This window comes from Pristiophorus japonicus, chromosome 13 (genome assembly GCF_044704955.1).
Source record: "Pristiophorus japonicus isolate sPriJap1 chromosome 13, sPriJap1.hap1, whole genome shotgun sequence".
Classification (NCBI taxonomy): domain Eukaryota; kingdom Metazoa; phylum Chordata; class Chondrichthyes; family Pristiophoridae; genus Pristiophorus; species Pristiophorus japonicus.
In genome coordinates, this window is record NC_091989.1 from 55,006,786 (window position 1) to 55,028,149 (window position 21,364).

Genomic DNA, 21,364 nt, shown 5'->3' on the forward strand with positions numbered 1-21,364 from the left:
CCACCTCGCTCCCCCCAACCACCACCTCACTTCCTCCGCCCCCGTCCCAGCCATCTCTCCTCCAACCACCACTAGACCTCCCCATAGCAATCTCTCCCCACCTGCTATTTGCTCTGATGTGTCCTTGGCTGCAGGCTTTCCCATCCGACAGGCAGCCAACCTGTAATTCAGGATTTCGGGAAACCTGCAAAAAAAATTTAAGTGGTCTTGCAGTTATTCCTGTACATAACTCCCCCACCCTCTCTCTCAACACAAATCACGTAAATATCGGGGCCGTAGCGATCATTGATATGTAAGCTTGTTTGTTTTTATACATTTATTGAAATCTGCCTCTATTTATAGAACGTATAATTGGATTGAGTATGTAGTTCTTTAAAAAGATGTTCATTGATCATTTATCTTGGTGCAAGTAGAAGCAAAAACTACATCTACAATTTCTGCTGACAAGCAAAATAATTTCGATTTGAAGAATGGGGTTTCAACAAAAATATTTTTTTAATGGCATGTTGTTCTGTAACTCAGAGATGAGACTTGGGTATGAGTCTAAAAATAGACATCCGTTTCAAAGTATTGCAGGTAAAACATTTCTGGAGATCAAGGTTGATCTAGTAATGTGGAGATGGGAGGGGGGCGTGGAAGCAGCAGTGATGCAGTTTAGATTCCTTTTCAGGGAATCACAGCTGATATTTTTGCAATTTCAAGGATCATTCATGTTTTTAATCATAGTTATCCTTGATGTGGCAGTTTTATTTAATTTTTTTTTTAGCAGTTGTAACAAGTTTGGCAGGAAGCTAACAATGGAATGCACACAGGATTGCAATTACAGTACTGCAGTGTTGCCAACTCTCATGAATCTATTGCAAGAGACCCGATTTCAGAGTGAAATAAAGCGTCACTCGCGATGGAACGCTTAAATCTCAGGATTCACTTTGGGAAAAAATGTTGATTTGTGCATGCGCAAAATAATACACAATTTGTACATCCGTGGGAAAAAAAATATTGGTTCAGAAGGCTTTCCATAACGTCAATTTTGTTGCTCCTCAATCCGCCGAATCTAAGTCAGCGGGCTCAGCTCATCACGGGCGGCATTAGGCTGCACTCATATATAAACATACACAGGCGAGGGCCAGGATGAACCAGGGTGAACAATTGACAGAGAGAGCCTCCCTCCGAGCGGAGAGAGCCACGCTCAGCTTCCTCCCCTCTAGACCCCACTGACGACAGCGCCGCGGTCCCTGTTGCGTCAATTGGCTCCGTGAGCTTGAACCCCTTCCACCTCCTCGCGAATGTTAAGAAATCTTGTGATATGTTGCGTCTCTTGCGGGGTTGCCGTGGTTACGGAGAGGCAGCATGAAGCGACTGGAGCATGAGGTAGGGGAGCGAAGAAGCAGAGGATGGGTGAAGGGCAGGCCGGCAGACCCTGACCGGAAGCAAAGGTGGCAGAATGTGCTTTCTGTCCAGGTCGGGAAAAAAATAGCAAGTCATGATTTCTGTACCAAATGTCTTGATTTTTAAGAGTTTGTCTCCTGATTTATGAGGCAGTCGAGTTGGCAATACTGGAACTGTAAAACAGTCACAACGTTGCAATGGATAGCTGAAAGTGTATTATGTCATTTGCTTCATTACAATATATACATTACAGTGCAGCACAACAAATTTTAACAAAAGGCTGTGATACATGAAACTGTTTTGCGATTTCACTCTAAGTATCTGGAAAGCTTTCAGCCCATTCAGTATTGCAATTACTTTCACCTTATCCCCAATAGAAAGAACCTGCATCTTTAGCGATTTAAAAAAAAAAGAAAATGCTTGAAATATTCAGTTGGTCAGGCAGCATCCGTGGAGAGAGAAACAAAGTTAACGTTTCAGGTCGATGACCTTTCATCAGAATTGGAAAAAGTTAGAGATGTAGCAAGTTTTAAGCAAGTGCAGAAAAGGGGCGAAAGGAGGAAAGAACAAAAGGGATGGTCTCTGATTGGGTGGAAGGCAGGAGAGATTACATGACAAAAGGAATGATGGTGCAAGGCAAGAGGGGATGGCAATGGGACAAGTAAAGAAACAAAAGCTAGGTCCAGAGGAGGTGTAAATAGGAATAGCAGAATCATTACCAACAGCAGCTGTCTGGAAAAAATGGTGCCAGCGGTTATGATATGAAATTGTTGAGTCCGGAAGGTTGTTAAGTGCCTATTGCAAGATGTGATGCTGTTCCTCGAGCTTTCGTTGAGCTTCATTGGAACAGTGTAGAAGGCCGAGGTCAGAGTGGGAGTGGGGCGGAGAGTTGAAATGACAATCGACCGGACGCTCAGGTTCATGCTTGTGGACTAAACGTAGGTGTTCTGCAAAGCGATCACCCATCTGAGTTTGGTCTCCCTAATGCAGGGAAGAACGCATCGTGAGCAGTGAATACAGTATACTAAAATACAAGTAAATCGCTGCTTCACCTGGAAGGAGTTTTTGGGGCCCTGTACGGTGGGAAATTTTACTGTAAAAGGGCAGGTGTTACTTCTGTGCTTGCAAGGGAAGGTGCTGTGAAAAGGATGGGGTGTTGACAGTGATTGAGGAGTTGACCAGGCTGAGAGAACGGTCTCTCACGGAGGGAACATTCCCTTCAGAATGCTAAAGAGTAGGGGAGGCAAAGATGTGTTTTGTGATGTCATCACGCAGGAGGTGGTGGAAATAGCGGAGGCTAATCCACTGAATGTGGAGGCTGGCGGGAGGCTGCTGAGGACAAGGGGAACCCTATCATAGTATCATAAGTTAGATTAGCTATGGAAAAGGACATGGAGCAATCTAGAGTAAAAATACATAATTGGAGGAAGACAAATTTCAGTGGGTTGAGAACAGATCTGGCCCGGGTAAATTGGAATCAAAGATTGGTTGGCAAAACTGTAATCGATCAATGGCTGCCTTGAAAGAGGAGATGGTTCGGGTACCGCCGAGGTACATTCCCATGATGGGGAAAGGTGGGGCAACTAAAGCTAGAGCTCCATGGATGATGAAAGAGATAGAGTAAGATGAAGCAGAAAAAGAGTGCGTATGACAGATGTCAGGTTGAGCATATCAGTGAGAATCAGGCTGAACACAATGCTCAGAGGGGGAAGTGCAAAAGAAAATTAAGAGGGGCAAAGAGAGAGTATGAGAATAGATTGGCAGCTTATATAAAAGGGAATTCAAAAGTCTTCTATTGGCATATAAATAATTAACGGGCAGTAAAATGGGGGTGTGGCCAATTAGGGACCAAAAAGGAGACCTACACATGGAGGCAGATAGTATGGCTGAGGTACTAAATGAGTACTTTGCATCTGTCTTCACCAAGGAAGAAGATGCTGCCAAAGTCAGAGGAGGAGGTAGTGGAGATACTGGATGAAATAAAAATTGATAAAGCAGAGGTACTAGAAAGGCTGTCTGTACTTAGTTGATAGTCACCAAGACAGGATGGGATGCATCCTAGAATGCTAAGGGAGATTAAGGAGGAAATCGCACATAATCTTCCAATCCTCCTTAGATACGGGGATGGTGCCAGAGGACTGGAGAATTGCAAATGTTACACCCTTGTTCAAAAAAAGGTGCAAGGTTAAACCCAGCAATTACAGGCCAGTCAGTTTAATCTCGGTAGTGGGGAAGCTTTGATAAACAATACTTAGGGACAAGTTAACGGTCACTTGGACAAGTGTCGATTAATGAAGAAAAGTTAGGATTTGTTAAAGGAAAATTGTGTTTAACTAACTTGATCGAATTTTTTGATGCGGTAACAGAGAGGGTTGATGAGGGTGATACATTTGATGTATGTGGACTTCCAAAAGGCGTTTGAGAAAGTACTACATAATAGGCTTGCCAGCAAAGTTGAAGCCCATGGAATAAAAGGGACAGTGGCAGCATGGATACGAAATTGGCAAAGTGACAGGAAACAGAGAATAGTGGTGATTGGTTATTTTACGGACTGGAGGAAGGTATACAGTGGTGTTGCTCAGGGGTCGGTTCTAGAACTATGACGTTTCTTGATGTATATTAATGACTTGGACTTGGGTGTACAGGGCACAATTTAAAAATTTGCTGATGACACAAAACTTGGAAGTGAAGTGAACAGTGAGGAGGATAGTATAGACATAGACAATGGACAGACACGTGGCAGATGAAATTTAATGCAGAAAAGCGCAAAGTGATACATTTTGGTAGGAAGAACGAGTAGAGGTAATATAAACTGAAGGGTACAAATGTAAAGTTGATGCATGAACAAAGAGACCTGGGGTATAGGTGCACAAATCGTTTAAAGTGGTAGGGCAGGTTAAGAATCTGGTTCAAAAAGCATTCGGGATCCTGGACTTAATAAATAGAGGCATAGAGTACAAAAGCAAAGAAGTTATGATGTACCTTTATAAAACATTTGTTTGGCCTCAAACGGAGTATTGTGTCTAATTCTGGGCACTGCACTTTAGGAAGGATGTGAAGGCCTTAGAGAGGGTGCAGAAAAGATTTACAAGAATGATTTCCAGTGATGAGGGACTTCAGTTATGTGGATAGACTGGAGAAACTGGAATTAACAATTGGAGTCTACACTCAATGAAAAGATACTCAAAGGCGTGGATGAACCGCAGAGATATAGAGGGCACAAATACATAATTTTCTGAAAGTGAGCGCAAAAAAATGAAGCCATAATTTAAAGTATTTTGGGTTTCATAAGTAAGGCCATAGAGTGCAAGAGTAAACTGGTAATGAATTTGTGCATGGCATGGCAATGATTGGGTCACAACAATGTGCAGTTTTGGTTTCCCCATTATAGATATGACATGAAAGCCACAGAACATGCTGTGTAGATCATACTGTATGATGCCAGTGATTAGAAACTTGGAATACTGGGACTATTTACAGGATGCACTGCAGCGACTCACCAAGGCTTCTTCGACAGCATCTCCTAAACCCAGGACCTCCACCACCTAGAAGGACAAGGGCAGCAGATGCATGGGAAATCATCACCTCCAAGTTCTTCTCCAAGTCACACAACATCTTGACTTGGACATGTATATCGCCAATCCTTCGTAGTTGCTGGGTCAAAATCCTGGAACTTCCTACCTAACGACATTATGGGAATACCTTCACCACATGGACTGTAGTACAGGTAGTTCAAGCAGAAGGTTTGCCACCACCTTCTCAAAGCCAGCTAAGAATGGTAAAGAAATGTTGGCCTTGCTAGCAATTCCCATATCCCGAGAATGAATTAAAAATTGAGAAAGCTGAGGAAATTTAATAGAGGCTTCAAAAATAAATGTTCTGAACGTCTCTATTAAGTTGGCTGTATACTTGTTCCTACTCAATAATCATAAGAACATGAACCCCAGAACAGAAATGCAGTTCTGGCTATTGTGCCTTTTGCTTCTCTGAGCAATTGGGCCAGATTTTGCAATCGTCATTTGTTACACTTTCTGTGAGGTTTTGCACTGGAAGTTCCCATCAGCCAGCTATCCAAAAAGTGCAGCGCCCTCTACAGGGCATCTGGGACCTGTGTGAACAATGCAAGCAACTGTATTTCCTTAACTAAGCAGATTGAAGAATTGTTAATTAGCAGTGCAGAATTTGAACAAGGAAGTGTCAGTTGTTTGGCAGTAATTAAGTCTTATCATGTTAAAAGGGTACTTAGACTTCTTCTTCGGCGGTCCCTCGTATCGAGGATGACTTGCTTCCACACCAAAAAGGGATGAGTTCACAGGTGTTTCGATGAGGACCTGATATTCCAGGTTGCGAACTACATATTGAAGGGTGGAAGATGCCTGTGCGTGGATTTTTTTTAAAAACCCGTTGCACACCAGCCACCACACAGGCTTGACAGAGCTAGGTCTTGGTCCAGTGGCAAGGATTAACCAAAACGACCTGGAGACCAGCTCTGCTGCACGGACCTAGAGCGCACACATAGACTTAGACTGAAATAGACAAGCCCTAACTTTTTCTAGCAAGTTTAGTCCGTATCCATGAGTTAAGTACAGCAACTTCACGCCGTTCAATGTATTTGAGTGGTGAGATGTTGAGATACCGTTATCATGCAGCTTTTGAAGAAGCAGGGCGACTCGGATACCAACTTCTTGATTTCCACATTTAACTGCGCATTTTCGGTCGCCGTAAGTTGCTGTCGGTTTTACACGTTAATAACGGTGAGCGCTGTTAGCCTCACTGTTATTTCTACCTCTAATTACTGCTACTAACTTTAATGAAAAATAAGATGTACATTGCATATGATGTCTTCAGTTTTGCATGTTCATTTTTTCCCCCAGGACTGGCTTCCATGACAGTAACAGTATACATTGCAGAGGCTGCACCTTCCCATCTGAGAGGACGATTAGTTACCATTAACACCCTTTTCATTACTGGAGGACAGTTCATTGCAAGTTTTATTGATGGCGCATTTAGCTACCTTGAATCGAATGGCTGGAGGTACGTAGAGTAAAATCAAAGTGTTGTTTATTCTAGGAACTGTTTAAAGGTTGAGTGATGTATGTATCAGAAAAATTCCCAAGTGTTTTGATAGTTACACATTTCAGAAGATGGCATTGTACAGGCATTTCGGTGCTTTCTAATTTTAGCCTCTTGAGCATCTCTTGATTTTAATCACTCTACCATTGCTGGCCATGCCTTCAGCTGCCAAGGCCCAAAGCTTTGGAATTCCCTCTCTAAATCTCTCCACTTCTCTACCTCTCTTTCCTCCTTTAAGATGCTTCTTAAAACCTACCTCTTTGAACAAGCTTTTGGTCATCTGCCCTAATATCTCCTTATGTGGCTCGGTGACAAATTTAGTTTTATTATCCTCCTGTGAAATGCCTTGGGACGTTTTACTACATTAAAGGCGCTATATCAATACTTGTGTGTTTAAATAAATTTCAATTGATGTATCTGGCACCGTATATAAAAAGAAAGCCATTTCAAACCCACCTTAACCAGGCAAACAGCCTGTCTTATTCTCTTGTCACGTTTTCCTGTTTGAACATTTGTTATGTTTTAAGCTGACTATGCTGAGGATGTGATCTACACAACTGTTCCGTGCATATGAGCTTTTCAACATGAATATTTATTAGTGGACAACATTAATTAAGATCTATCAATCTGATTTATCTTGTTGAGAAAAAAAACACCAAAAATTTACAACATTTTATTTAACCATTATAAATGTTGACATTTTGTGCTGACTAATGTCCTAGCCTTGTGCGTTATGAATAATCATCTTCTCAGGCTTGTATCGAGGATGACTTGCTTCCACACCAAAAAGGGATGAGTTCACATGTGTTTCGATGAGGACCTGATATTCGAGGTCGCGAACTACATAATGAAAGGCTTGACAGAGCTACGTCTTGGTCCAGTGGCAAGGATTAACCAAGACGACTGGAGACCAGCTCTGCGGCACGGACCTAGTGCGCACACTGCGCGGCGCAAAATTCGAATTATACATTGGGGAAACTTTGGCAAAATATTTCTGCCGCATTTCTGGCTTAGAAAAATGGCCGTAACTTTGGCAATATGCCAGAAAACGGGCTTGAGTAAAATTGAGCCCTTGCTTCTTAAAGTGATGGGACACAGGCTGCACAAAAACCCACAACTATTTTGTGTAAAACCAAAAATCAAGTGCCTCCTTATTAACGGGGAGCACTAAAACCCACAATTAAACCAATTAACTTTTAATCAGACACATAATATCAAATTAAAATTTGGTTGCTGGGGGTGATGATACACTCCAGTCGCTCCGGTGCCCACCTCTCGCGGAAGGCCTCGAGCATACTGGTGCACACTGCATGCTCCATCTCCAGGGACACCCTGGCTCGGATGTAACACACACAAACCCACAGAGTTCCTGATGTCAGCTGTACCGTTGCGGCGGTGCTGAGTGAAAGCCAGGCACTTCCTTTGGGTAGGCGAGGAGGAAACAAATTGGTAAAATTTACCATGGACTTTAAATACTTCTTCAGTGGGTTCCGAAGAGCAGCTTTGACAGCGGCCTAAGTGCAAGCTGACCTTAGAACTGGATTGAATGCAGAAAATTTGAAGGGGGAGGAAATTGAGAGGAGGGAGACAAGTTAAAAAGAGGCGAATTTAGGAAAAAACAAATAAAGCTGCTCCCTTACCTTTTCCTCTCCTGTCTTCCCTCTGGGTTCAGAAAGTTTATTTACTGAGTCATACAGACCTGAAAGTTCCCTCAGTGGATTGCTCATTCGTGCTGAGTTTGAGCGTTGCTTCTTGAAGTGATAGGACCCTGAGCTCAGCTAGGGCAGTAATAGGAATACTGGTCCCCTGTGTAAAGGATGGAAATATTAGCCAATGGTTGTTGTATATGCTGACTATGGATGTACTCTCTGTGTAGTCACTGTGTGGTTGCATAAGATGGAGACTTGTTTACCTGATGTACTATCAATAAGGATTACACTGTGTGTATATATATATATATATGCTGGCACCACTAGAGGGTGCAACTGATGGAGACTGGGGGCTTCCTGCCCTGGTGGCAGGGCCCAGTATAAAAGGCTGCACACCATGCTTGTGCCTCACTCTGGAGTTTGGAATAAAGGACCAAGGTCACTACAGTTTGAGTACAACACATTGCTTCGTGGAGTCATTCATAAGTACATTACAGACATAATAATGGTCCTGTTCCAAATTATCGGCAACCTGCTTTTCTAAGTATACATGTGGGCATTAAATGAGAGCTGGACTGATGTCGGATGTAATTTTGTATCTTTGTGCTTGAATTGCATGCTAACACTAATTATATAAACAGAAAATGCTGGAAATACTCAGCAGGTCAGGCAGCATCTGTGGAGAGAGAAACAAAGTTAATGTTTCAGGTCAATAATCTTTCATCACAAGGGATCACTAGTTGTTGAGCCTTAGTCTGGAGTAATGGTACTTGAGGATCTCTGATTTCTGTGGAACTGTCACAGTTGGCATCTTGAGGAGAGAAAAATGGCAAAGGAGAAATCTTAATTGGAAGCCATTTGTAACATGCGAAGGGCATTTTTTCTGAGAAGGCTCAACTTTTTGCGACTAATTTAATCTGGCTCATCCCAGATTGAGGATTTGGAGTATGTTGTGAAGGGGTCGGGATAGTGAGTAGTTGAGGAGTAAAGAAGTAATGGAGTACAAAATATTTAAGGCGCTTAAAGTAGTGAGGAATTTGGGTATATGGAGTGCGTTGCTCAGATTTTGGGTTGCTGTATGGAGAAAATACAATTGCAAATGCAAGTTGAAAAAGAAAAGAATAAGAATATAGAAAAGATGGTGTGAGTTTCTTTTTATTGATTTAAAACAAAAGTTATAATTTGCCAAGTATAGTTTACTGAGCTTGAATACCACGATTAGTGTGCTTTATGCCAGTGGCATCCAGTCTATTTTGTCTGCTTGCTCCCAGAGAAGCACTTCAGGAGTAAATGTCAGGTTTTGTAATCCTTTCTGTCTAAGGCTTTGCATCAAATTAATTTAGGTGTCTGCCTTGCCTCTGTGGTAGCACTCTTGCCTCCGAGTCAGAACATCATGAGTTGAAGCCCCACTCCAGAGACTTGAGCACATAATTCAGGCTGGCACTTCAGTGTAGTACTGAGGGAGTGCTGCACTGTTTGAGGTGCTATCCTTTGGATGCGACGTTAAACCAAGGTCCCTTCTGCCCTTTCGAGTGGATATCAAAGATCCCAGAGCACTATTCAAAGAACAGGGCTGTTCTCTCGGTGACCTGGCCAATATTTATTCCTCAATCAACGTCCATAAAGCAGCTTATCTGGTCCTATATCGCGTAGCTGTTTATGGGAACTTGCTGTTCACAAATTGGGTGCTGCATTTCCTACTCATCATCATCAGAGGCAGTCCCTCGAATGAGGATGACTTGCTTCCACACCAAAAGGGATGAGTTCATAGATGTTTCAATGAAGGACCCGATATTCCAGTCCTGATTTCCAGGGGTGGAAGATGCCTGTGCATGGATTTTTTTAACGTGTGGTGACCGTTGCACATCAGCCACCGCACAGGCTTGACAAAGTTAGGCCTTTATCCAGTGGCAAGAGTTAACCAGGACGACTCGCATTTCCTACATTATTACATCAGTGACTACACTTCAAAAGTACTCATTGGCTTTAGAGCTGTGAAGCAACTTGAGACATCCTGAAGTCTTTCCGCTGCCTGCGCTTGATTTCTGCATGCTCTCGGCGACGAGACTCGAGGTGCTCAGCGCCCTCCCAGATGCACTTCCTCCACTTAGGGCGGCCTTTGGTCAGTTTTTCCCAGGTGTCAGTGGGGATGTTGCACTTTCCTACCCCCCAGCTTTACATTGCAAACAGTTTTAAAACAAACCCAACATCAACAGAATACAATTCCAGTCTTAACAGCTCTACTCATGCACCATTAATGCAGTGTTACATTAAAATGTCCAAGCAAGAACATCCTAAATAAATGGACAGAGTGGGGCCTTTTAAGTTAGAAGAGATTGTGACTTCCGAGCAGCTCTGCACATCGATCCAAATCTTCAAAAAAATAAATCAATTTGCTAAGTGCTTATATAATGCAATTAGATTGAAAGTGATGTTCAAAAAGTCACTTTACACATCATTGTTGTGTATGTACTTCATTTGAGACATTCTTGCACATACCCTAAGAGCCAATTAAGTACTTGTGTAGCTCTTTGACAGCTAAGCCTTCTAAACCATCTTTGATAGCTAGCCACAGATTAAAGGACTGTACTTCAGCACTTGATGCAAATTTCTTTCAATGAAAGATTTTAATTTGGGAGATGGGGAAGAAAGAAAGAAAGCAAATCCTCAAACGCACCTGGTGAGAACTGAATTGCTATTTTAGAGGAAAAAGCTTCCTGATGAAGATATCCAGCTCTATTCTCCTCCACCACTCTTGACTACTCCACTACTTCTGTGCTTGTCTGACAATCCAGTCTTGGATGAACCATATTTTTGTGGCCAGCCTAAAGTCTTCAGCCCTGCCACAGACTCCATACCATTGCCACAAATTCCATCCCTCTCCCCAGCCACTGTCTCGGGTTGAATCAGTCTGTTCGCAACGTCGGCGTCCTTTTCAACCCCAAGCTGGCCCCATATCCTCTCCATCACAAAGATCGCCTATGTCCACCTTCCTAACATCGCCCGCTTCACCCCTGCCTCTATTCATCTGCTGCTGAAAATTATTTATGCTTTTGGCACCTTCAGAATTGACTCATCTATTGCGCTCCTGGCCACCCTCTCATCCTCCATGTTCCTTAAACGCCAGATCATCCAAACCTCTGCTGCGCATATCCTATCTGAGACCAAGTCTCACTAACTTACATGGGCTCTTGGTTTCCCAGTGCCTCGAATTTAAAATTCTCATCCTCCTGTTTAAATCCCTTTATAGTTTTGCCGCTCTCAATCTCTTTAACCTCCTCCAGTCCTACAACCTCTCTTTACTCCCCTTCCTCCACCCCAACCCCTGAATTCTTCTCTCAAAATCTGGGGGGGAAATGGCCCTTTGGAAAAAAGCCCGTTAGCGCCTCTAAGAGGCGGGAACTGGTCGGTGAGGACCTTCCGGGAGCGGGCAGGGAAGTGGAGCTGAGCCCAAGATCAGATCAGCCATGATCTTATTAAATGGCTCGAGGGGCCAAATGATCATCTCCTGCTCCTATTTCTTATGTTCTTTCCAACCAGGGACAGGTTGCGGGGCTGACCCATCTGCAATTATCCCCGGGTCCTGAGTCGGCCCAACAATGGCGGCCAGTTGTTCGGCCGGGTCATCAACAGGCAGTCCTGCTTCGCCTCTTGGATGCCAGGCCGCTGGCCTGGCCGAACCACTCCCTGGTGGCCCAATGGGCTCCACTGAGGCCTCACTAGGCCTTGCAGCATCCCTCCCCTTTAAGTGAAGAGAAGGGGCATTGTGACATGGCATGTCTGCGTCGTGCTGACGTCCTCACTGCCGCGCTGACGGACACTGCCCCACTCCTGGCGCTGGGAGGTGGTGTCAGAGTTAAAGAGCCGAATTTTCAAGAATTAGAACCCATGCCTTCAGCTTCTAGGCCCCAGACTCTAAATTTTCTTTCCTAAACCCCATCTCCCTCTGCTTCTTCAATAACTCCTTATCATCCACCTCTTTAATCAAGCTTTTGGTTACCCCTTCTTAATATCTCATTCTTTGGCTCAGCCTCCATTTGTTGGTCTGATTACACTTCTGTGAAGCTCCTTGGAATATTTTTCTACATTTAAGGGGCTATATAAATACAAGTTGTTCATCCAATGTTGCCATTCAGCAACAACTCTTAACACTGAGCCAAAGGAAATATTAAGAGAGGTAACCAAAAACTTGGCTGAAAAGGCGGTGAGGGAAATGGAAAAGTGGAGGGGTTTAGAGAGGGAATTCCAGAACGTGGGGTCTTAGTAGCTGATGGCATGGCACCAATGGTGAGGCAAAGGGATGGAGCGGGGAATGAATGTGATGTCAAAGAAATTGAGATTTTGGGTGGGTTGTCGGGCAATTGGAGGTTATAAATGTGGGCGGGCAAGGTCCTGCAGGGATATTAACACAAGGATGAGAATTTTATATTTGAAGCATGAGGGACTGGGAACCAATGTTGGTGTGAGGACAGGGGTGATAAGTGAATTTGATTTGGTGCCCTATAGGATACAGATAGCAGAGTTTTGGATGAGCTGAAGTTTTTGGAGTGTGGTGGATTTCAGGATTCATAGTTACTAGATTCATTAAAAATTTGTCCAAGTTGACTTATAATATTGGATGTGTTTTTATACAGGATAAACAGTATGTAGATTCACAGTATTTAGATTAACAGTCAGATATACCAAGTGCAAAGAAAGAAAAGTACTTGGGTACATGAAAAGCCTTGAACTTTCCATCTCTGATCTATACCATTTTTAAATGAACAAGTTGGATCATCTGTAAAAATGACCATTTTACAAATAAGATTGTTGCTTTTCCACAATTGTTATCTTTAAAATCTGACCAGCATTTATGGTCAACAAAACTTTTTTTTGTCTGTTAGCATTGCTTTCCCACCCCCCCCCCCCAAACAGTACTGATAAAGATTGATTTACCAATGACATAATACGATTGAATCAACAAAGCCTATTTCTGTTTTGGTAGTGCATTTCATATGGCTACTGTACAAACTTTGTTCTGTTTTACCTTCAAGGTCTTCCCCATGCCATGAAACATACTTGGGCTGAGAGCAGGTAGAGACCCTGCTCTTGACCTCTTCCAGCTGCTAGGATCTGTGTGAGAATGGCTCAAGTGTAGTATGTACAAAAAAAGAATATAAAACCAGTCCAATTATAATCTGTGCTGAAAATCAATCATTTACTAATCTATTTGTTTTTGAAGATTTGCATATATGTGCAGATATGATCTGAATTCATTTTCTGTCCTAAAGTTGGGGCAGTTACAAAGATAATGTTGATTGGTTTTGAAAAGGCTTGAGAAGTGGGAGTTTTAACCTGATGTAATGTTTTGTAGAGCTTTTTAATCATTGCTATTTTTGGCTGAATTTCTGCATGTTGATTGTTGGAGTTCCGTTTACGATAATCTTCATCGGCCGTGACAAGTTTCAGTAAGTGGACCACATTCCTCTTGATCGAAAATCAGCATCATTTCACTTTGATGTGTTCATGGATTCTGATTTTAACAATGATCCAAATTTTGTTGTGCCCATCTTTATCTGGTAGCTGTCATAATTAAGTCTTTAGCAATGATAATCCCATATCTCCGTCCAAGGTGTTCTGGGAACAGTTCTGAACCTCAGCGAGGAACAGTGTGTCAGACGCCTGCTCTTCACCAAAGACACCCCACTGAAATCTTCCACCTGCTGCAGCCACAAATGCAACCTCAGAGCATTGCCAGCGGCTGTGAAGGCCATGATGGCCATGAACGTTTATGCGTGGACTCCTTCTAGATTGGAATAGGAGATATTTGCAACATCTCCTAGTTTGCTGTCCACTGTTACATGAAGGAGGTAACTGAGGCTCCGTATTGAAAGATAGCTGAATACATTTTCTTCTCTCTGGCCAAAGAACAGCAAGCGGCTTCGCGGGGATTGCAGGCTTCCCCATGGTGCAGGGTGCTATTGACTGCACATATACCACTTTGTGGGCACCGCATGTAAGCTCTGAGATGTACCGCAACCGAAAGGGATTCCACTCCCTCAATGTCCAGCTGGTGTGCGACCATACTCAGCGAATCATGCAGGTGAATGCCCGGTATCCTGGCAACAGTCATGATGTCTTCATTCTATGACAGTCCGCTGTCCCATCTGCATTTGAGCCACCACGATAAACCAGAGGGTGGCTACTGAAGGACAAAGGCTAACCATTAACAACATGGCTCATGACTCCGGTGTGCAACCCATGCACATGTGGGCAGCATGCTTACAACGGAAGCCGTGCTGCCACATGACATGCCATCATTGAGCAGGCCATTGTTGTGCTGAAGCAACGCTTCTGTTGCCTGGATGGCTTTGGAGGAGCCTTTTGGTACTCGGCAGAGTGGGTGTTGAGATTTGTGGTAGTCTGCTGCTGCTGTAGAACCTCGCCATCAGGTGGGCACAGCCCATGCCACCAGCCATACAGCAACCAACTGAGGAGCAGGAGGAGGAAGAATAGGAAGGGAGGAGGCAACCCAGACTGCCAATTTCTGGCTAGGCCTGCCTGTGACCGGCTGCGATTCCAGTAAATGCAACCGCAATTCTACATTCCCATACCTTACCACTGCCACTATCCACTTGGCTGTAATGCAAAAATAAAATCCAACACAAAATAAACATCCAACCCAAATTTATAAATGAAATTGTGAATTCCCTTGGTGCCTTTGCCTGTCCTAGTGCTCCTACACAGTGCTACCCCAGTAACTGCAGCAAGGCTGGTGGAAGGCTGCTGACTTTCAATGGAAGAGATTGCAGATGGCCTTGGAGGACGACCTTGTGCAGTTCTGGGCCTAGAAGGCCTGGCTTCGAACTGCACCATCTCAGCACAGGAGACAGCAGCCTGGGCTGGCTGGCTGGCTGACAGGCAACAGCTGGGGCACTGGCAGAGTGGCAAGAGATGGGAGGGCGAATATTGCCATCCATAGCAGGTTCGTGCTCCATGGAGCCACTGCCAATCACCCAGGGTGGCACTTCAGCAATCTTAGCAATCTGTTGGAGGAGAGATTGCAGTGACACCCTGCAATTCCCTTTGAACACTGATAACCACAGCCACGATAGCAGTAATCTGAGCTTGCGTGACAGAAGTCTGAGCTTAGTGTAGAGCAACAACAAACTACAAACAAACAAACCACCTTTTTAACATAGTAAAACGTTCCAAGGCACTTCACAGGAGTATTATAAGACAAAAAAAAATTGATACCGAGCCATAAGGAGAAATTAGGGCAGGTGACCAAAAGCTTGGTCAAAGAGAGAGGTTTTAAGGAGCGTCTTAAAGGAGGATAGAGAGGCGGAGGGATTTAGGGGGGGAATAAGAGGTTAGTGTGCAAAATTAAAGCACATAGGATTGGGGGTCATGTACTGGCATGGATTGAAAATTGGTTAACTGACAGGAAACAGAGAGTAGGAATAAACAGGTCTATTTCGGGATGTTGGGCAGTGACTAGTGGGGTGCCACAGGGATCAGTGTTTGGGCCCCAGCTATTCACAATATATATATAAATGATTTGGATGAGGGAATCAATTGTAATATTTCCAAGTTTGCTGACGACACAAAATTAGGTGGGATTGTGAATTGTGAGGAGGATGCAAAGACGCTGCAAGGCGATTTAGAGTGAGTGGGCAAACACATGATAGATGCAGTATAACATGGATAAATATGAAGTTATCCACTTTGGTAGGAAAAACATAAAGACAAAGTATTATTTAAATGTTGATAGCTTGAGAAATGTCGATGTACAAAGGGACCTGGGTGTCCTTGTACACCAGTCATTGAAAGCAAACATGCAGGTGCAGCAAGCAGTTAGGAAGGCAAATGGTATGATGGCCTTCATTGCAAGAGAATTTGAGTACAGGAACAAGGATGTCTTACTACAGTTATAGAGGGCCTTTGTGAAACCACACCTGGAGTATTGTGTGCAGTTTTGGTCTCCTTACCTAAGAAAGGATATACTTGCAAAAGTGGGAGCGCAGTGAAGGTTCACCAGACTGATTTCTGGAATGGCAGGACTGTCATATGAAGAGAGATTGGGTCAACTAGGCCTGTATTCACTCGAGTTCAGAAGAATGAGAGGGGATCTCATTGCAATGTATACAATTCTGACAGGGATGGAAGACTGGATGTGGGGAGGATGTTTCCGCTGTCTGGGAAGTCCAGAACAAGGGGTTACAGTCTCAGGATACGGGATAGGAAATTTAGGACCGAGATGAGGAGAAAGTTTTTCACTCAGAGGATGGTGAACCTGTGGAATTCTCTACCACAGAATGCTGTGGAGGCCAAGTCACTGAATATATTTAAGGAGATAAATAGATTTCTAGACAGCATCAGTTTCCACATGTATGCTGATGACGTCCAGCTCTACCTCACCATCACTTCTCTGGATTAGCCATGATCATATTGAATGGCAGTGCAGGCTCGAAGGACCGAATGGCATACTACTGCTCCTATTTTCTATGTTTCTATGAATTCCAGTGCTTAAGGCCTAGGCAACAGAAGGCATGACCACTAATTGTTGAGCGATTATAATCAGGGATGCTTAAGAGGGCCAGAATTAGAGGAGCGCAGATATCTCGGGATGGGGTGGGGGGACGGGGCGCTGGGGGTGCAGCTGTAGGGCTGAAGGAGATTAGAAGTAGGGAGGGGCGAGGGCATGGAGGGATTTGAAAACAAGGGTAAGAATTTTGAAATAGAGACAATGCTTAACCGGGAGCCAGTGTAGGTCAGCGAGCATCAGGGTAATAGGTGAACGGAACTTCGTGTGAGTTAGGACACAGGCAGCCGAGTTTTGGATCGTCTTAAGTTTACGAAGGGTAGAATGTGGGAGGCCAGCCAGGAGTGCACTGGAATAGTCAAGTCTAGAGGTAACAAAGGCATGGATGAGGGTTTCAGCAGCGGATGAGCTGAGGCAGGGGCGGAGACGGGATATGTTACGGAGGTGGAAATAGGCTTAGTTATGCCATGGATATGTGGTTGGAAGCTCATTTTGGGGGCAAATATGACACCTAGGTTGCAAAAAGTGTGGTTCAGCCTTGTCAGAAGTTGGGGAGAGGAATGGAGTCAGTCGCGAGGGAACGAAGTTTGTGGCCAGGACTGAAAACAATGGCTTTGGCCTTCCCGATATTTAATTGGAGAGAATTTCTTCTCATCCAGAACTGGATGTCGGACAAGCAGTCTGACAATTTAGAGACCGTGGCGGGGTCGAGAGAAGTGATGGTGAGGTAGAGTTGGACGTCATCAGCATACATGTGGAAACTGATGCTGTCGCCAAGGGGCTGCATGTAGATGAGAAATAGGGGATCCAAGGATAAATCCTTAGGGGGGGACACCAGAGGTAACGATGCGGGAATGGGAAGAGAAGCCGTTGCAGGTGATTTGCTGGCTACGATTAGATAGATAAGAATGGAACCAGGCGAGTGCAGTCCCACCCAGTTCGATGATGGTGGAGAGGCATTCGAGAAGGATGGAGTGGTCAACCGTGTCAAAGGCTGCAGATAAGTCACGAGGAGGGTTAGTTTACCTTTGTCACAGTAACAGAGGATGTAATTTGTGACTTTGAGAGCCGTTTCGGTACTGTCAGGGATGGAAATCTGATTGGACGGATTCAAACAAGGAGTTGCGGGAAAGACGGGCACAGATGTGGGAGGCAACAACATTCAAGGACTTTGGAGAAGAAAGGGAGGTTGGAGATGGGGCAGTAGTTTGCAAAGGTGGGGCCAAGGGTTTTTTTGAGGAGAGGGGTGATGACTAGATTTGAGGGAGAGGCAAACAGTACCTGAGGAGAGAGAACCGTTAACAAAGTCAGCTAACATGGGAGCCAGAAAAGGAAGTTGGGTGGTCAGCAGTTTGGTGGGAATGGGGTTGAGGAGTAGGAAGTAGGTCTCGTGGACAAGATAAGCACAGAGAGGTCATGAGGGGAGATCGGAGAGAAATTGGAGAAAGATGTGAGTTCAGGGCTCGGGCAGGGGGGAACTTTGGAGGAAGTTTGGCCTGGTGGGCTAGGGGAAGGAAGGGAAGTGGCAGAGGCAACTGTTCGGATGGTCTCAATCTTAGAGACAAATAAGTCCGTGAGCACCTCGCACTTGTTGTTGCAGGTGAGTGTGGTGGAGACAGGGGAGAGGGGTTCAAGAAGACGGTTAGCAATAAAGAATAGTAGCCGGGGGTTATCTTTGCATTCCAGAATGATTCTGGAATAGTGAGCAATTTTGGCAGACAAGAGCAGGACCTGATGATGCTTTATGTGGTCCAGCCAAATCTGGCGATGAATGGCAAACTGGTTGTCCGCCATATCCATTCAAGTCTGCGTCCCTTGTAATTAAGAAAGCGAAGATGAGGGCCGTATCAGGGAAACGGCCAGGGTGAGAGAGAGTAATTGTTTTAATAGGGACTAGGGCATCAAAGGTGGGGGTGAGGGTGTGATTGAGCAGATCGGTAGCAGCAGAAATGTTCTGGACAATTGGGATTTCATAAGTGCAGTTGTAAGAGAATTGGGAGAATGTTTTTTCCAGGGCCGGACACAGAAGGAAGTGGGGTTGGAGGGGGGTGGAAGGGGAATGTGGGTGGAGAGCGATACATGGAAGTGGTCAGAGATGGCCTTATCTGCAATTGATACGATTGGAAAAGCGAGGCCACGAGAGATGGCAAGGTCGAGGGGGTGGCCGTGAATATGGGTTGGGGAGTTTACATGGAGGGAGAAATTAAGGGAGGATAGGAGGCTCGTGAACTCAGGAGAGAGAGAGATAGCATGATGAATTGAGATGGAGGTTGAAATCACCGAGGATGAGGTGTTGGATGGCTTTTGCTTGTGCTGCAATGTAAGTTGAGACATCGGTCATCAGGCGCTGCATCCTGTTTGAATCCACAAGTGTGTTAATGGACTTGACCATCACTTCAGTGCTGAAAAGGGTGGGCTCCAGGCTCTGTGCAAAGCCCTGTGCCAGGTTGGCGCTGAACTCCTCCATGCTCCTTGACATTGCAAGCAGGCTTTCGGGCAGGCCTCGCAATGCACCAACCATTTAATTTTGCATACCCATCAGCTTTCTTCTGTAGCCTGCCCCATCAAAGTGCTCATCTGAGTCCTCTGTGGCAGAACTCTTGTGAGCCCTCTCCCGCCGGGGAGCTGACATCTGCGCTACCTTTGCCCCCTGCCCTGGCTGCAGGCCACTCGTGCCCGATATCTCAGCATGTGCAGATCCCACGTCAAAGCCAGCCTCTAAAATGCGCAGAGTGTCAGTATCTGAGCCGGTCGCTGCGAGTGTGAAATCGAGTGACGGTGCTGTGTCTTCATCATCACTGCCTTCTTCCTCTTCCAGTTTTTGCTCCTCCACCACTGCCTGGCCAGGTTGCAGTTCTTCGATATCTGAAAGAAGAAAGGCATAAGGGTAGGATTGTGGTGAGGGGAGGTGCATGCTTACACCATTTGCAGCTTGTAAATCAGAAGAGATGATGGGGAAGTGTGATGTGAGGAGGATTAGTTATGAAGATTGTTTCAGCCCCACCACTGGCTACATGCTCAGTGATGGCTGTTCCATTGATGGCGACCACCGTCTCCTCATCGGGTCACGATCATGCAGCGATGCTTGTTCCTCACTGGTTAGCTCCTGCTGCCTCCGGTTGTGGGCCACCTTGCTCTGCAAGAGAGAGGGAAGTGTAGTGAGTGTGGTGCAATGCAATGTGTTTGGGTGATGTGTCTGTAATGGTTGAATAGCTGGCAGTGTGTGCAAGCTGTGAGATGTGGGTGTGAGCTTAGCAGCAGTGCTAAGTGTGTGAGGGTGAGGTGAAGCTATGAATGTGAGGTATGAGTCCTGATTGATAGTGATTTTTGGTAGGTGAGTGATGGGGGGTGGTGCATTGAGCAATGTGTCAGGCTAGTGGTGCAGTTGGTGGGATATGGCATTTGAAGTTGAATTCACTGACCTTGAGCACTCGTGTGAGGTCATTGAACATTTTGCAGCACTGCATCCAAATCCCCGGGGTTTGACTTCTAGCATTGATTGCCATGGCTACCTGTTCCCATTGCTTTCGCAGACTATGTCCTGTCCACTTCATTCACCAAAGCCTCCAGTGCAACGTCTGAGAACCTTGGAGCACACTCTCTCCCCTGTTACGCCATTAGTCAGTGTTTTTACAGGTCAGACTCTCTTCCCCAGCCACTTCCAGCACCTGCTCCAGCCAGAATGCACCTCCCCTTTTTAGAGGTGCACGCTGCCTTTAAGTATTGCAGGCTAGCTTTAAGTGGTGCTGTTTCACATGAACTTGGGCTACCTCAATGTGCGATCATTTGAATTAGCAGGCGGGGGAAAGTTTGCACGCTGCCTGTATCTGAGGCAACGGGCGTAGGTTAATTGCACATCATGATTCCTGCATCCGTTTTCAAGTGCTGTTGAATTTAGCCCCACTATGCTTTTGATATAAAGCCAGATTCAGGATTTTAAGGATTAATTCCGAAGGATCCAGCTTTTGTTTTTAATTTGATCGAGAAAAAGGAACAAAGGGGACTAGGTAATTTGATTGCTCCGAAATGGAGATGCAAGAGCCATCCAGATCAGTTTGAGATCATGATCATGATTGGGGTATGTGGTGGGAGGGGGAGGGAGGGAGGGAGGAGTGTTGTTGGCCTATTCCAACACCTTCTAGTGATTTTAATATATGTAATGACAGAATGTTTCCCTTTACACTCAGCGCAGCAAGCGTTTGACTGGCCAAACCATGTAGGTGCAATGGGCCCAAGTTTCCACATGATTTGCGCCTGATTTTTAGGAGCAACTGGTGGAGAACGGACTATTTTAGAAATCGCAATTCTCCACATTTTTTTTTCTGCAGTTCTAGTCAGGTGGAACAGTTCTAGTTTAGAACAGAATTTTTTCTTCAAAAGGGGGTGTCCGGCCACTGACGCCTGATTTGAAAGTTTCCACAGTGAAAATGTACTCCAAACTAAAGTAGAATGGAGCCAGTGAAGATTTTTGTAGAACTGAAAAAACCTGTTCTACACATTAAAAAATCAGGCGCAGGTTACAAATTAGGCGTCCAGAACGAGGTGAGGTGGGGGGGGGGGAAGGGAACTCATTAAATTCGACAATAAATCCTTATTTATACTTCTACAAATATTATACAAATAAATCCAACCTGAATAAACATTTATAAGCCAAGAAAAGATTAAATAAACCATCTTCCTACCTGTGTGACAGTGCTTCAGCCAGGGAGAATTCTGCAGCCGTTCGTGC

At 44.8% G+C, this 21,364-nt stretch overlaps 1 protein-coding gene across 2 annotated transcripts in view; it reads left to right on the forward strand.

Annotated features, from left to right (window-relative positions):
- The window catches only part of LOC139278575 (proton myo-inositol cotransporter-like), a 243,509-nt gene that overhangs the window by 61,582 nt on the left and 160,563 nt on the right, over window positions 1-21,364 (forward strand). For both annotated transcript variants that reach the window (XM_070897498.1, XM_070897499.1), the window contains exon 2: window positions 6,264-6,423. In XM_070897498.1, the coding sequence (XP_070753599.1) occupies window positions 6,264-6,423 (160 nt within the window). The remainder of the gene's footprint in view (window positions 1-6,263; window positions 6,424-21,364) is intronic.